Below are 17,131 nucleotides of genomic sequence, written 5' to 3'. Positions count from 1 at the left end.
GAGGCATTCGAGCTCTTCCTCCTCCCCTACAAAGCAGTCCCCACCTCTCCAGAAGATCCCCCACAATGTTTGATGAGGCATGTGCTTCTTTACTCCTCCCCTACAAAGCAATCTTCACCTCTGGGACAAAATGCACCACCATGTGGCAATGTTTCGCAATAACACGCTACTGTAACTGCATTTTATTTATTATTATACAATTTGAAATGACACAATGACAAGTTATGACAGGTAGGCTAATGAAATCTTTATACACTTGCTGGCTGAAGCTGATCCCAGAAATCCATTCGGCCCTCACTGACATGATGAAAATGGCTTTTAAGTTTCATCTCAGTCCTACAGGCTATACAGTCAGTTTTTTTTACAGTAGCCTACTGATTGTGTGTGTATTAGAAGTAGGACCAATGCACACAGCACCACAAAGTTTGTATTATTGGTACAACTAGACCTGTACGTGCGTCGGCCACCGGCCTACTTGAGAGCGATGCAACTTGGGAACCTCATCATTTATTTAACTCACGACCATGATCACATGGTTTGGAGCACAGATTCATAAAAGTATACAATCGAAAGTATACAATACATTACAGATTACACGATATACATAGACATATCGTAAGGCTTTCCCTATTTATACAGTGGCAGTGGGAGAAAATTTTTCAGAAAAGCACGCAATTTATAAATTACTTTTTGTTTTTCAGATTTTAGTAATGCAATTAGTTTAAACATAGAAGGGTAGGTAAAGAAATAAAGTGGCAGGTATTTTTGCCTGAAATTCATAATGTCAGTATTCTTACATTCCAACAAAACATGATACTCGTCTCCAATTCTGGCTTCCTTACATAGGTTACAAATCCTCTGATTTCTTTCCAATCCTTTATATCTACCGATGACCTTTGGGATTCTTGTGTTGTTTAGCCTAAGGTTGCAAATAGCCTGTCTATACTTACGGTTTTCACATAGAAGATATTTTTCTAGTTTTAACTCTTGTTTATATTCAACATAGATGTCACATGATGTCATACTATTGAGTTCACTTTGCCACTTTTGCAAAAACTGGTCTTTCAACCTTTGTTCAACAGTTCGCTTCAACCAGTCAATGTTATTAAATTTACCCATGCAACTCAGAAGCGTGATCCCTCTATAGTTATCACAGTCGGCAGTATTGCCTTTCTTGAAAATTGGTATGATCATGCCAAGTGTCCAAACTTCAGGGAAGATACCAGAGTCAAGGATCTTGTTAAACAGGGCTGTATATAGTGGCATAAAAATGCTTGCTGTGCATTTGATATACTCATTTAAGATTTGATCAATACCTGCTGCCTTGCCCAATTTAAATTTTGAGATAACCTTGTTGATTTCCTGATCTGTGAATCTAGCATTCAGTGCACTGTCGTCATGGTTGAGTGTTTCAAAATCAACCTCTGGCATCTGATTCATTTGCACATCCCAGTCAGAAAGACTCTTGAAGTGTTCATAGAGCTCCTCTGGTGGGATTGGGCATTGCTCCTTATTTCTGCCGGGGCCACTAAGCATCTTCCAGAAAAGCTTTGGGTTTTTAGACTTTACACTCAGCAGCTCCTTATTAAACGAGTTTCTATATTCTTTCTGTGCTTTAAACAGCTCTTTCTTGTATTCTTTAGCGCCGAAACAGCTGTAAAATAGGAGTATGAATCGGCCCTTAGGCTAATTAGGCCCACTGGCAGAGCCTGAGCAGAGCCTTTTGTGGTGGTTCTGGAGAACCGTGGGTCCGACCGACTCGATACCGGGCACTGTGGGAGTGTGGAACGTGTGTGTCGAATGTGAAGTCGGTGGGGCGAATGGTTCTCGAGTTACGTGCATTACAACCGTACACACACGCACTCAGACAAACAGAACAGAGACATGGCGCATTTATAGTAGGATGTCAAGGCACCAAATCCAAGGCAATTTACTCTCAAATCTTGGGTCTTGTATGGAATGTTAATGAAATGGAAAATAACAATTGAAAGGGCAAATAATAATAAAAAACACACAGAATAGTATAATGTTTTATTTTCAATACTGTTAAATATTTGTAATTACATAACAAAGCATCTATCAAAGATCGTGTTTAAATCTTTAAGTTGCAGTTTCCTGCCATATAAATGTTCCTCTTATAATTTTGACATCACTTCCTTCATTTCATACAAAAAGCTTGTATACAATATAAATAATTACAGTAGAATGCACAGTAAAATCCATGTTGTGAATGTATCAATTTGTAACTCAGTCGAGTGTACAGATGTTACATGTTAATGAACACAGAGGATTTTACTGTGTAGCATATATTTCAGTGTAGCTTTTTGGAATGGATTAAAGCTGCAATCCGGAATTTATTTAAACCCATCAAGACCTGAGACGTGAAAAGAAAAAAGCCTTCTAAATCAGTTTTCTGAAAACTAATAATAAAATAATAATGGCACAAGTATAACAATGTATAGGTTTAACAGGTCTCAATGGGTTAGACTTAGAGAATAAAACATAATTTAAACCAATCTGTATGTTAGAGTACTTTAATACAATATTATAACTAGTACTTCTGCAGTGGTTAGAGTTGGTCTCCCTAGTCCCTACTCCCTACTACTCTCATATCTCCCCAGAACAAGTGGGGATGCCATCTTGGTAGAGTGGCAGACGTTTTGCCTCCCACATGGGAGACCCGGGGCGGGTTGAAATCCTGACATGAAGCTTAGGGATTGCAGCTTTAAAGAATATGTAGAATGCTACACTGTACCGTCAGAGGAGAGGTGGAGTGAGGAGGGAGCAGACCTTCACTTATGTACAACTTGATTCTCAAGGGTTTCCAACTTCTTTGCCATAGCTTCAAGTGGACATGTTAAAGAAAGTATTAAAATATACTGTATATTTTTAATACTACAAGAAAGCCTGCAACAAGTGATATATTATAAATTCCGCTTTTGATTAATCGCATAATCTTGAACTGTGTTGTTTTATTTAATAATGTTTTTTCAATGAATCGGCATGAAGAAATTCAAATTGATTTTTCCATATACTTTATGGTTCAAAAGCCTTCTCTCTGTTTTCTTTTTAAAGGATATTGTTTTGGTTCAGTGTCTTCAGCTTCTCTGTCACCTGGTTCTGGAATGTTATCAGAGTCTCACACTGGCACATATCCTTATCAGATGGCTTGTCTGTCGGGAGAGAATTAATCAGTGGGAAAACCTTAAATCAGTTTATTTACAATATTAATCATCATTATTGAGGTGAATTCCTTCTGTTGGGATTAGGTAATGAGTCATTCTAAACAGTGATCTGGACCATTAGGACACATTTCATAGGTAACAATAACATTCATCTGTGTACTGTACACAATAGATGGCAATGTTATCATCTAGTTCATGTGCAACTGGCGGCCCGGCGGCCCGGGGGCCACATGAAGGCCACCTTCACTTAATGTGGCCCTCAGGTTAATATCAGAATACTGATATACTATTGATTTCAGCTGTTACAATTCCAAACATGACCCGCTTTAATTACTTTAGTCTATATGACTATATTAGTAGCTGAATGATTAGTATTTTAATTTTATTGTCTTTTTTTTATGTCCAATGCATATTTAAGTTCATAAAGTTCATAGTCATAAAGTATAAATGCATTTGAAATACAATAAAAATAACTTTTCAGGATTCCAATTCAAACACAGCAAAAACATGTCAGGATTTCAATTCAAATCTAGCAAAAAAAAAAAAAATGCTGACAGTAATATGCAACGTGGCCTTCTGGAGTGAGTGTGGAATTATATTGACCGTTCTCGTCAAAGTTGCCCACCCCTGATCTAGTTGTAGTAGTCACTGCACTGCCCTTTGGAGACAGTAGAGGGCAGAGACACACCACTATTGTGGAGGAAAGAGACTTCTTGCATATTTCTGTGAAAAGATTGTCCTGCAGCATGTAATATGATGGAGCAGCACACAGTTCTAATAATAATACTCTGATATCACTTTGTTTGATCAAAGCCAAAAATATTCTGTTTTATCGACAGTAAACAAATAAGATTACTTTAACAGACTCCAAAATACTCGGATAAAAAATAAACAGATGACACATGACATCGTCACTTCACTACATGGCTGAAAGTACTTACCGGTACATCAAGAAACCTTTTCTGACATGCAGCATTGCAGGGCATAGGAGAGAATAAATCTGACAGTTGGAAGAGGAGTGATGTTTCTGTGTTTGTTTTAGGGCATCATGGAAGTAACAGATGGAATGTAAATAGAGATAAAATGTACTGATTGGATTATAGATATTGTATTATAAATTATGTGTTCATAAGAATTGATTCATCTATTTAGACTATTCACATGTATGTATTTAACTGAATGTTTTGTTTGTTTCCGTTATACTGTACCTTTACATATCACTGACTTCAACTTGTTTGTGATTTCTCCCATTTTATCAAAATCTTCAGTATAATACAGGTGCTTATCATCAGGCTCAGAAGCTATTTCCCTCAGCTCCTCTTCAATAGCTTTGCCAACACCAAGGGCATACATTGTGACTCCTGCAAGTTACAGAAACCAAGATGTCACAAAACAATGTCTTTTCTAATCACAATTTCACAAACTGAAATGACAGCAACATTTCATGGTGAAGTGAAATAATAAATAAATAACTTTAACTGAAATAATAGTTGTGAGATTTTAGCAGTAGAAAGAGCTGTAACAACAGTTAATTTATTCTATGGCTGCGTAATCCTTATTATCCTAATATTCTTGTATATGACAGAAAAGGCATTAAGCCTGTCATTGCCTTGCTGTGACTGGTAATAACACAGCATGTACTGTGCCAACTAATATAGCCAACTATATTATTATCATATGAAAACAATCAACTGCACTGTACCAGCTTTTTTTGCCTTGGTAGCCCATTCTGAAACATCATCCTGGGATCTTCCATCAGTGAACACAATGCACACGTGTGGGAGGTTTGGCCTGGCACCTTCCTTTGTTGAAAAGCTGTACTCGAACATGTGACGTAGAGCTGATCCAGTCATGGAACCTCTGCCCATGTACTGCATACGGGTCACAGCCTGTTTGATATCTTGAGCTGCCGTGTACTGGCCCAGGGTGAACTCAGTATGGACTTTGGTGGAGTACTGGAGCAGTCCGATATGTGTGCCAGTTGTGGATACATCCAGGGAGTCCACGATACCATTGACAAACTTCTTGACCAACTCAAAGTTGTCAGAGCCCAGGCTCTTGGAACCGTCAATCACAAAGACCAGATCCATGACTCCATCCCCACAATCTGTCTCTGTAAGAGAGATTTTCGTTGAATAAGTACATAACAGTAGTTCAAGCAAACACACAATAAACTGCTGTTTGATAACTATTGCATTCCTTAATTTCCTTTTGAGGTACGAATTGTGTACAAATATCTCCTATATTCTCATCTTGCTCCCTGTTATTTCTATTTTAATTTTAATAAGGTCCCATTCCACAAGCAGTGTTATTAAACCGTAAAGGGCATGGATAGCTTAGTGCTATTTAGTATGTTTACAAATTGAAATAGTAAGTTAAAATTAACCTTTTACTTTACTCATCCAATGTAAGCTATGCATAATTATATTATAAAGTAACATTGAGAGAAACAATATATTATTACTGTTACATTACTACATTACAGTTATTCAATCATAAAACAATGCTAGCAAAGAAATTTCTCAGCGGAAGAATTACTTACTTTATCGTGTCATGAATCTAATTCCATGTTTCTATCTCTAAAGAATAAATAAATAATCTTCTCCATGGTATTTGATCAAAGCATTGATTAATGTGTTTAAATATCCAATGTACATTTATGATTTTGATGAGTTTGGACTTACTCTGGCATGTTTTCCCATCCGGTCTGAGTGTGTAGCCTTCTCTACATGTACACACGCATGAGTTGTTTGTGTTGATGAACTCCTGCTCACATCCATGTTTGCCATCTGCACAGTGGTCAATCTCTGCAGTGAAACATTTGTAGAAGGAGGAACCCTTAAAAAGGTGAAGCAGTTCTGTTTGTCTAATATCTAATAGTCTAATATCAGAATACAGTGCCCACAAACCTGCACCTTTATCATAACATAATATATATTCAGATTAACACACTCAAATTTGAATAGACACCATTTATGCAAAATTATACTATAAAGTGATTTATACTCAAACCGTACCCATCTTTAATCTGAACACTTTGTATCAAGAGCTGTTGTAGAAATTATATTATCAATTTTGTTTTGTATTTTCTTATTAGACACTGTTTTCAAGGCATCTTATATCATTGGCATGCTATTTTACAGAACCTGGTTTAATCTAACATGGACAACTGTTGTTTTTCCTGGAACGATTGGGAAACCGCCCCCACACGTTGCCTACTCTGAACCACGTCCCACACACATAGCAGTGGAATAAATGTTTGATCTAAAAAATAAAACGAGTGAGACTTACTTTTGCATGTTTTCCCATCAGGTCTTAGTGTGTAGCCTGGTCTACATTTACACACACAGGAGTCCTCTGTGTTCATAAACTCCTGTTCACAGCCATGGTTTCCATCAGCACAGTGGTCGATCTCTGCAGTGAATCACATTCATCAGAACTGAGATGACAAGATTAGTAAGCAAGGTATATTATGGCACAAATCATGTTTGTTCAAGACCGGGATAGTCTATGAACAGCAAATACAATGTTACCTTAGTTATCATTACACAATACTGTAATGTAGTGTACATTGTACAGTATGGAATAATACACATACATCAAAATGAAATCACCCGTAGTCTTAAACTCATTGTATTGCTACTGCCACAGAGGAGGTAAAAACCCACAGGATCAAAGTACTTGTTCAATGATCAGCAGCATCCCCTGGGCTGTCTAGTATTTCTCTCTAGTCTACACCATATCTCTTGTAGATTGGCCATTTACACCAAATGTTCGCCACAGAATAGGGATGCTATGGATAATTTACAACACATATTGTGTAAAGAATTACTAAATATTTCCTTTATACCATGAAATATCTACACACTAGTAAGCATCAGTTAATTCAATTCAATTCAATTCAATCTTTATTGCAGACTCAGGGGAATCCATATCACAGTACAGAATAACAATACAAGAAGTAAAAATATAGACAGAAATATACAATAAAAAGAGTTCCACCATGTTCAGTTTCGAACACGTTCGCCAATGGTTCCACAGTCTGGAAGAGAACCTGACAGAACTTCGTATTGGGTTAGTAATGACATCAATTATGTCATTTAATGACTCAGATACTCTACACATAAATCTATACATGAGATTGCGTAGCACAGCAGAGCAGGTGGAGACCCCAACACTGACAAACATTTGGCTTGCACTGGAGCTTCTTGGAGCTCTCAGTAGCAGCCTCATGCAGTCATTGTAGGCCACTGTTAAACGTCTGATACTGACTTGCTTGTATCGACACCACAGGTGGGCGGTATACAGGGGTGTACAAAATGATTTAAAAAGTGAAATCTTCACCGGTACTGAGCACATGCTAAATTTTGCATGTTTCCTAGTTAAGACTTACTTTTGCATGTTTTCCCATCAGGTCTGAGTGTGTAGCCTTTTCTACATTTACACACACAGGATTTCTCTGTGTTCAAAAACTCCTGTTCACATCCATGGTTACCATCAGCACAGTGGTCGATCTCTGCAGTGAATCAAGGTTATATAACATTACACACTAAGGTTAGTAAGAAGGATGTGACAAGAACAGATTTTTTTAATGGTCATACTCATAATGATGTGCATCGACTATAATCATTTGGAATACTACATAGAACATGTTTTGCAGGATTTATAAAAATGCAACCACACTTAGTTAGGTATTGTCATATCAACTTCCAGTTTACAGGAACCTGGTATCTAATCTTCTACATATATGTCAGGTTACAACAAATAAAAATACAGATGAAACTTACTTTTGCATGTTTTCCCATCAGGTCTTAATGTGTAACCATTTCTACATTTACACACACAGGAATCCTCTGTGTTCATAAACTCCTGTTCACATCCATGTTTGCCATCAGCACAGTGGTCAATCTCTATAATAATAATTAGTCAAGGCACAGAAATAAAGATTAGAAATGAACAGAAGATGCATGTAAATGAATGATGCCACTGTCAGCAGGACTGAATAGGAAATCGAAAGCTAATATGAAATTATCACTGTTTAATCACTCTAGTCTCTAGTCTAGTTTCAGTGAAACGGACCTAAGTGACAATTGTATTTTTTGGACTGCTTTTTTCCTCCTTTTGCTAAAAATAGCTGATCTACAAGCTACAAGATCTGCTATTTCTAGCAAGATTAGGCTTGCTGGGGTTCAAGTGGTGGTTAAAGCATGACTACATGATTAGAATTTGCATGGATTATCCATGTGGATCGAAATAATTATGTTATTAGAATTAGCAACATGTTTACATCTGTTGTTCTGTTGTTTTACATAAAGAGAATAATAACTCCAACAAGAAGAAAACTGTGTTTCCACTGAGTAAGTGGAAAACATTGAATGATGGTGAATAGGGAATATCAAGCAATTGAATTGTTATAATGAAGCTGTAGAAATGTTTAACAAATCAATAACACTATTCCTCAGGTTTCACACTGAGGAAGGCCTCCGGGCTGAAGCGTTCAGTGTTTGTTGATGCTGGGGGAAAACTTTAAATAAATATATATAAAGTGAGTGCTGGTATTCCTTTCTATAGCTCATAGAACACACATGGACAACTTAGATAGAACATGACCTAGAATATAAATGTCAGTGCTGCCAATCTCAAATAAGTGATTATGCAGAAGAATGTGTTCCTCGTAAACTGTCCTGGTCAAAGAAGCATTAAACAATTTACTGCTTGCCATCCAGATTGAGAATATAGCCCTTCTTACACCTGCAGACGTAGGACTCTGTAGTACTGATAAAGTCATGCTCACAGCCATGGTTCCCCAGATCACAATAGTCTATTCCTGAGGGGGGTGAATTTCCCATCAGCAAACTAAATACTACCACAACTACAACTAAGACTATCTGCTGCTACTGCAACTCAAACCCCTGAGGCAATTGAGTCTCAGGTAAACACTCATATAAGGGTCTCTCGGAGTTACATTAACGCTCATTATTTTGCTGTGATACAATCTGGTCTCAAAACATCCCATATTCCAACATGATTTTACTGCTAATGAGTGAAGAAAATATGTCTAAATCTATAGATAGAAAGAAACTATGTCAATATAGATAAAAGGCAGTCTCTAATGGAGCCTGAATGAATTGAAAATAAACATCATTAGACTATCAAAAAGATTAGGCTCTTTTAGGCTCCTCAAGAGAGCCCACCTAGAGGAGCTGGCAAGCGCAGCATCCCATAACCAACAAGGAACAGTTGTAGGAGATATGGACTGGATTAGCATCAACCCACCAAAATAATCGAGGCCATTAAATCACTCAAAAACAGAAAATCCCCAGGTGCTGATAACCTAAACGCAGAACTCTTTAAAGTCGATCCAGAGCTAGCTGCAAACATCCTACTCCCACTATACACCAACATCTGGGTGGAAGAGAAGATACCATCGGACTGGACAAAAGGAGTGATCGTTAAGGTTTTGAAGAAAGGCACACACTATCCGACTGTAACAACTGGAGGGGCATCACACTTCTTTCTGTTCCCAGCAAAATATTCTGCAAAATCATCATACACTGTAGTACACCAGAACAAGCCGGTTTTACGAATACACCAATAGCCTACACCAACACATATAACAGGTATTGGAAAAGATAATTTCACATACCTTGGAAGTCATTCACCACGATGGGGGAGCTAGTAAGGACGTTCAAAACCGGATCAACAAAGCATACACAACCTTCATAAGACTTAAACAAATCTGAAAATCAAAGCAATACAGCACAAAAACAAAACTCCAGATGTACCAAAGCTGCGTACTCTCAACACTACTATACAGTGCAGAATGCTGGAAAACAACAGAAATTTATATCCATAAACTATCCACTTTCCACACATCATGCCTGCGAAAAATCCTATGTATATTCTGGCCCAAGACCATCTCAAACAATAACCTCCTCAACATCACCCGACAAGACACCATGCACAGTATAATCAATCAACGCAGGTGGACCTGGATTAGCCATGTGCTCAGGTGGAAGAGCGCATCACTGCATGCCTGGCTGACATATCACAGTGGATGTCCTCCAACCACCTCAAGCTGAACCCAGACAAGACTGAGCTTCTCTTCTTCCCAGCTAAGTCCTGCCCTATGCAGGAGCTAACTATTTCCGTAGACAACGCCCTGGTAACGTCTGTCCCAACAGCCAGGAATCTTGGTGTTGTCCTGGACAGTCAGCTCTCGTTCAAAGCTCACATCACAGCTGTCACTCGATCATGTAGGTTCACACTCTATAACATACGACGAATTAGACCGTTCCTCACCCAGGAATCAGCCCAGCTCCTAATCCAGACAACAGTCTTGTCAAAACTCGACTATTGTAACTCCCTCCTTACTGGCCTACCAGCATGTGCACTTAAGCCTCTCCAGCTGATCCAAAATGCAGCAGCTCGCTTGGTCTTCAACCAGCCAAAATTCTCACATGTCTCCCCCCTGCTCCGCTCCCTCCACTGGCTCCCGGTCGCTGCCCGCACAGAATACAAAACTCTGATGCTGGCATTCAAAGCAACCAAAGGTATGGCTCCCCCATATCTTACAAGTATGATTGAACCCTACAAACCCTCCCGCGCACTCAGATCAGCCAACGCAGGGAAACTGGAAGTACCCTCACTAAAAACGCCGGGACAACGCTCCACACGTCCCAAACTCTTCTCCCTTCTGGCTCCAAAACTGTGGAATGCACTTCCCATTGCAGTCAGAACTGCAGCATCACTCCCAATCGTCCGCCGTAGCCTGAAAACCCACCTTTTCAGACTCCATCATGGCCCATAGCACTTACCCTAACCCCTTAGATAGAATTTCTGTTGGCTTAGATAGCATTTGACTTAGACTTATAGCATGTTATGTAGACAGCACTATAATTGTATTGTATATAGTCATAGCACGCCATAGTACATATGTATAGCATAGTAGTGAATATGTATAGTTTATTATGTATAGTGTATGTATAGTTTCATCATATAGATATTCCACTGTTACCTTCTTAGCTTACGCATGTTTCATGATAAATGCTTTTATGTGATGTATTCCCATGCTTTTGTTCTTGCCTAAATGTAAGTCGCTCTGGATTAAGAGCGTCTGCTAAATGCCTAAATTGTAAATTGTAAATTGTAAATGGACATCAACGCAATCCCAAGGGTCGCATTACACTGACTGGACCCCAGAAGGAAAGAGAAATTAAGGCAGGCCTAAAATGACATGGCGTAGGACGATCGAGAAGGAGCTCCAGCAACAACATCAGAGCTGGGGGACCATAGAGAAGATGGCCAAAGACAGATGCAAGTGGAGGAACTTTGTTGCTGCCCTATGCGCCAGCCGGCGTAATGGGGATAAGTAAGTAATTAAGTAAGACTATCAAAGAAGAGGCCAATATGGAGTCAGAATGTTTTCCTTCTTTAGACATAGATCATTCTGCTGAAATCAATATCGAGGACATTGTCAGTATCATGATAAAAGCATTTATAATTATCTTTAATACAGTAATCTAGAGGTGCAGAACTGTGAGCCAAAGTCTGTACTGGGAAAGATCAAACATCACATGATCTCATACTGTTTTGATATTGCGTTATACTAGAGTACACCACATTTCAACAGCTGGTAGGATGATTGAAAAAGCTAACTTCCTTAAAGGAAATCTCCTCCACTTTAGGCCTGGCCAACATCAACTAAATGAACAGGAGGTACATTTTCCAAATGTAGGTGGATGGATCACTTTGACACAAAATGTGTGTGTCCTTTGGACTGGTCCCGCAGATTGTAATCCCAGTTAATCTATGAGGCCACGTTGCACTACAATAGAATGGAGGTATAAATGAAATTATCTATGTATGTCTGTGTGTTTCTGTAATAACTTGATTAATATTGCACTGACAGATGATAGTGATGGTATTATAAAAAGAAAGGTGGATGTATTACTACTGCATGTCTTCAGGTCCTTGTTGAGTTGATATCCCGGACGACAGCGACACTCATAACTAGAGATGTCCCGATACTGTATCGGTATCGGGAAAAGTATCGGATCGGCCCTTATTTGTCATATCGGATCATATCGTTATCGGTGAATATGCCATTCTACCCACAGATCCGACACAGGGGTAAGGGGTTGACACTATGGCAGGTGAATACAATGTTGGGACATGTGGAGTTTGCCTTGGAGTTGCCCAAACTGCAAGTGCACATTTGAGTGAGGAGTCTGCTATAAACACAACACGAGATATATAGCTAGATAGCTATAAACACAACATGAGATCACAACACTGGTATCGGTATTCGGTATCTGTATCGGCTAACACAGAAATGTAGGTATCGGGATCGGATCAGAAGCGAAAAAAGTGTATCGGGACATCCCTACTCATAACCATCAGGCAGGTTGGCACAGATGTGGGCACAGCCATGATGCCACCCACTTTCTATATCATGTCCAGAGCACTACACATCAACTATACAACTATACTTTCAATACTTCCCCCACATGGGAAAGTATTGATGATCGGTGCTCCTCAAAACGTATTAACTATATTTTTCTGCTTGAGGCAGAGCCGAGAGCACAAAACACAATGCGCCAAGCTGGGAAGAGGAGCACTCCAGCTCGTCTTTACCATAAAACTGCATGCCAGAAGAGCACTGGCACTTAAAGATATTTTTTATGAACACAGCCCCTAAATATTACATTTGAATTCCCGTAGTTGTGTAAGGTTTGATAAGAGAAAAGCAGTTTCTTCACCTTTACAAGTCTTGCCATCAGGGTTGAGGGTGTAGCCTTTCCTACACTTGCACCTGTAGGAAGCTGGGGTGCTCGCACAAATATGCTGGCATTGATGGTCCACCTCTTTACACATATCTGAACCACACACACACACACACACACACACACACACACACACACACACAGAAAAATCCACAATGAGTAAAACATTATTCCACATTACTGCAATATAGGGATCAGCCCTTCTCACTATTTCAATTCAAGTACTGTATCTCCACCGAGGGGGGACAGGACAGGAGCAGAGCCCACTCACCTCCACACAGTTTGGACTGGAACACAGAGATCAGCGTTTCAATCTGACTGAAGTTGGCTACCAGGTACACATGCTCAGAGTGAGGCTCACTCCCTATGGCTTCCAGGGTGTTCATATCCACCCTGCCCACTCCAATAGCAAAGATCTGGATTCCCGACTGCCTCGCTTGAGCCGCGACTTCCTCCACCGTGTCCTGGGGACGCCCGTCCGTCACAATCATAGCGATGCGAGGGATGTTGAGGTGGGCTGACCGTGCGCCTTCTTCCTCTGTGAAGGCTGTCTCCATGGTGTACTGGATGGCCAGACCGGTCATGGTTCCTGAGGCCATGTGTTCCATGTTCTGTACGGCCTGCACTACCTCAGCCTTGGCGGTGTAGGTGTTGAGGGAGAATTCGTTTTGGACAAAGCTACCGTACTGCAGCAGGCCGACCCGCGTCGCGTCGGGACCTATTTCCAGGAACTGAAGTAGCTTGGCGATGAAGGTCTTGACCTTTTCATAGTCGTTTGGACGGATGCTGCGGGAGCTGTCGATGACAAAGACGAAGTCTAGCGGGACACCTTTGCAGGGGTTCTCTGAGATCAGGGACACAGTGAAAAGCATTGTGATTGTATTACTAAAACCAATGTTGTTTCAAATCAGAGCTCATATGTATACGTTTTTAATAAAGGCAGTGTAAGTTTGTTTGTATTGTTAAGCGTTTGTTCAGTAACAAGGGTATCCCTGCCTCTCCAGATCTTTAGTAAACAGGTCAGTCAGGAGAGAGTACTACTACTCAGATAGGCCTACAGGATAAACGAGTGAAATTAGAAGTGATGAAACAAAAAATGAACTGACAAAATTGGAACTGCGTGGACCACTATTTCTCTTGATTGGATAAAATCATCTGAAAATTAAAGTTTATTTTTAGGTGGTGAGACACGCACGCACCAGGCCCGGCGCCAGGATGAAATGACAGAGGGGGCAATCGGGGGCAGGTATTGGACATGAATACAATGCGCCACATTTGCATATCTATAGAGGGCGGAGGTGCACGATTTCATTGGCTTCCTTCCTTTCAATGCCTGGAAATGTACCATTGTTTTGTCTGTAACTATTTGATCTAAGGGGGCAAAGAGGTTGATTTAGGGGGGCAAAAACCCACTTTGCCCCCCTGTGGCGCCGGGCCTGGCACGCACACCGTGCACGCACACACACACACATACACACACACACACACACACACACACACGATTACATACCCACTAACTTTGTTGGTATAGTGGACTCATTTTGGGATCTAGAAAGGTCGGGTATGGGGCGTCGCTTGTCTGGCCGGGCTGCATCACAGCACAGCAGGCAGAACAGGCCGAAAGCCAGGGTCCTCATTCTGAGCAGACACACAATCGTGCTGGTGTTTAAAAAGAGAAGACAAACAAAAAGTTGATAGTAACAATTTAACAACATGCAAGAAGCAAAGGAACAGAAACAAGGAACATGCAAAGTTAAGGGTCAGAGGGACAGTGGGGAAGAAAGAGAGACTGAGTGGAGAATATCTTTGGTGAATCACAATTAGAAATGTAAAAACAAATTGCGTTTCCCAGCTTGATAGTAGGTGACCACCGGGTCACCTAAGGCAGGGGTTCTCAACGTTTTTGGCTGGGGACCCCCGGAAATGCTTTGGCCATGTCTCGTGACCCCTCTCCACCCTCAATACAATCAGTTGCAATGTTTTTTTTGGTTTTTTTGTATAATCTGGGGACCCCAAAATTAATTTGGGACAAACACTGTAACACAAGAACGATCAACATAGCAACTGAGAAAACCTAGACAATCAAATAATGAAAACACAGAAAATAAAAATACCAATATATCCCAACATGTAGTAAAAGGGGTCCAGATGTATGATCACAGTAAAGACAGAAACATTGAGACATGATACGTGTCGGTGATTAGGAGGAATTATAAATAGGAACACTTTCACCTCTTGCATATATGACCCAGCTTCAGATTTCAGATTTTAAATGCGGAATAGTTGTCATACCACATTCATTCATAGCATTTAATAGTTATTCTGGAACCACACAAATCATACCGTGCAATCAAGGTGGTTTGTTAATTAATTCAAAATACCATCCTGTCTCCTGTACCAGCAGTGCACACACACAATTGAACACATTTTAGAGCTACCATAAAAAGGGGATGAGCTTAATTTATGCTTCTTTTTAATATATGGTTTTCCATGTACAAAACTGCAAAAGAGCATGGGATTTTACATGTTCTGCATCTGCAGCATGGGTGGCTTCCGGTGATTTAGCACAGACAGAATTCCACCACGGTCCTCTGGAGAGTCATCCCCTTCCTTTTCAGGTTGAAACCAGATTGCAGAAACTGAAATGTGTTCCAAAAGGTGGCATTGTGCCATATGAATGTAGCCTACTCTATTCTAATTCAAAAGTAAGCTGGCACCATCACAGATGTCCAAGAACAGAATCCTGAGCATTTCAGTTCCGTTGACGGCAATGACACAGACTTTGGGCTCAGTTTGTAGCCTATACCGTTCGCAGGAATGGGAGATACAACAGGAGACAAGTTTATGGTTTGCTGCTGACCCGAGATAAATAAGGGTCACACACACATGTAGCATCCAATGCACTCGTGTCGACCTATGCCCTCGCATCTGTTTGAGGTCCTATTTCACTGATTGAAAATACTGTTCTGCTGTAACCTAGATATAGCCTATTATACCTGGAGACTGTAGCCCTAAATCTTCACATCCAAACAACTTAGTTTCTCATGCTTGACTCACTAGAGTAGTAGAGCCATTAGCCAACAGATGTTTGAATGATTCCAAATTAGACAAGACCCTACCTACCATCAATCTCCTGAAACGTGACTATCACAAACTGTAAACAATTGTTTTCCAATTCCAAATTCATCCAGGGCAACAATGTTTTTCTATTATACGTTACAAAATAGGACACTTTATAAATTGCATAATTATTCAAAGCCACTCCCCTTCATTTTTAAGCTGAAATTTCCACATTAAAAAAGAGAAAAAAGAAAGGAGAAAAAAAAGCATTTTATTGCCTTTCTGTTTTGTATATTCTGGAACTTTGATGACTTTTCATGATGCAGATAAAGGAAGCTGAGTTGCTGCCAATACTCTCTAGTAAACACTGGGAAACATACGTAACAGGTGTCTAGCTTTGTTTTGTATCACAGAATTCAAAGAAATGCCATTGTTTCTGTCACATTAATCATCATACAGTTGTTGATGATAGCTGATCAGAATAAAACCTTAACTTATCTGGAGAGGAAGATGTGGCCTATGCATGATCATGAAAATGACTTACCTTATTTTGAAATGACAATATGTCAAACTCCTTAAAACAAAATAGATGTGTATAAATCCTTGCAAAGGTGTTAGACATCAACACGAAAAAGAAGTAATAATAATAATAATCTTTATTTATTTAGTCCCACTAATAACTTCAGTCAGATCTACTGGTATGAATACAGCTAACTATCTCTCCCTCTTCACTCTCTCTGTCCTTTTTCCTCTGTCCAAACACATGCACTGCTCTGCCCCCAATTCTCTATCCAGACTTTTTCACTACTTGCTCCCTCTGTCTGACTCTAGCCTGGGAAACGCCTCTTGTGCAACTCTGTTGGAAAACACAATCACATCACAGTTCTATCTATTCTCACATTCAGTGTCACTTTATTACCAGTGGTGACCGCAGTGAATAAACTATCTTGCCAGAGTACACAGTAAAATATCCATTCCTGAATGTTAATTTAGCCTGTAGGTAATTGTTACATAACAGCTAAAGCAAATGACTAAGGAATACAAGACAGATGCAGTAGGGACATCTAGGCACAATATTTTTGGGACAGGTGGGCACCAGGA

At 39.9% G+C, this 17,131-nt stretch overlaps 1 protein-coding gene across 2 annotated transcripts; it reads right to left on the bottom strand.

Moving 5' to 3' along the window:
* Positions 1-2,012: 2,012 nt before the first annotated feature.
* On the bottom strand, positions 2,013-16,813 carry LOC310856347 (matrilin-4-like). 2 transcript variants are annotated; one of them, XM_083761724.1, is made up of 12 exons: positions 16,575-16,813; positions 14,481-14,629; positions 13,242-13,814; positions 12,947-13,063; positions 7,973-8,095; positions 7,579-7,701; positions 6,477-6,599; positions 5,870-5,992; positions 4,888-5,298; positions 4,394-4,546; positions 3,081-3,173; positions 2,013-2,848 (listed from the first exon to the last, which is right to left on the bottom strand). In XM_083761724.1, the coding sequence occupies exons 2-12, from the start codon at positions 14,605-14,607 to the stop codon at positions 2,793-2,795; spliced, it is 2,022 nt and encodes a 673-aa protein (XP_083617850.1). In that variant the 5' UTR covers positions 14,608-14,629; positions 16,575-16,813; the 3' UTR covers positions 2,013-2,792. The 2 variants fall into 2 exon arrangements, with proteins under 2 accessions (XP_083617850.1, XP_083617851.1); XM_083761725.1 differs by having other exon boundaries at positions 14,481-14,608.
* Positions 16,814-17,131: the final 318 nt, after the last annotated feature.

Source organism: Protomyctophum parallelum, assembly GCF_964188405.1.
Source record: "Protomyctophum parallelum genome assembly, chromosome: 3".
NCBI lineage: Eukaryota > Metazoa > Chordata > Actinopteri > Myctophiformes > Myctophidae > Protomyctophum > Protomyctophum parallelum.
This window is presented reverse-complemented; position numbering and strand designations above follow the sequence as displayed.

Coding starts and splice junctions, on each gene's coding strand:
- LOC310856347 (XM_083761724.1), bottom strand. CDS start 14,607: ATGAGGACCCTGGCTTTCGGCCTGTTCTGCCTGCTGTGCTGTGATGCA. Junction 5,299..5,869: donor GGATGGGAAAACATGCCAGA/GTAAGTCCAAAC, acceptor TCTCTCTTACAG/AGACAGATTGTGGGGATGGA. Junction 4,547..4,887: donor TACCAAGGCAAAAAAAGCTG/GTACAGTGCAGT, acceptor TGTAACTTGCAG/GAGTCACAATGTATGCCCTT.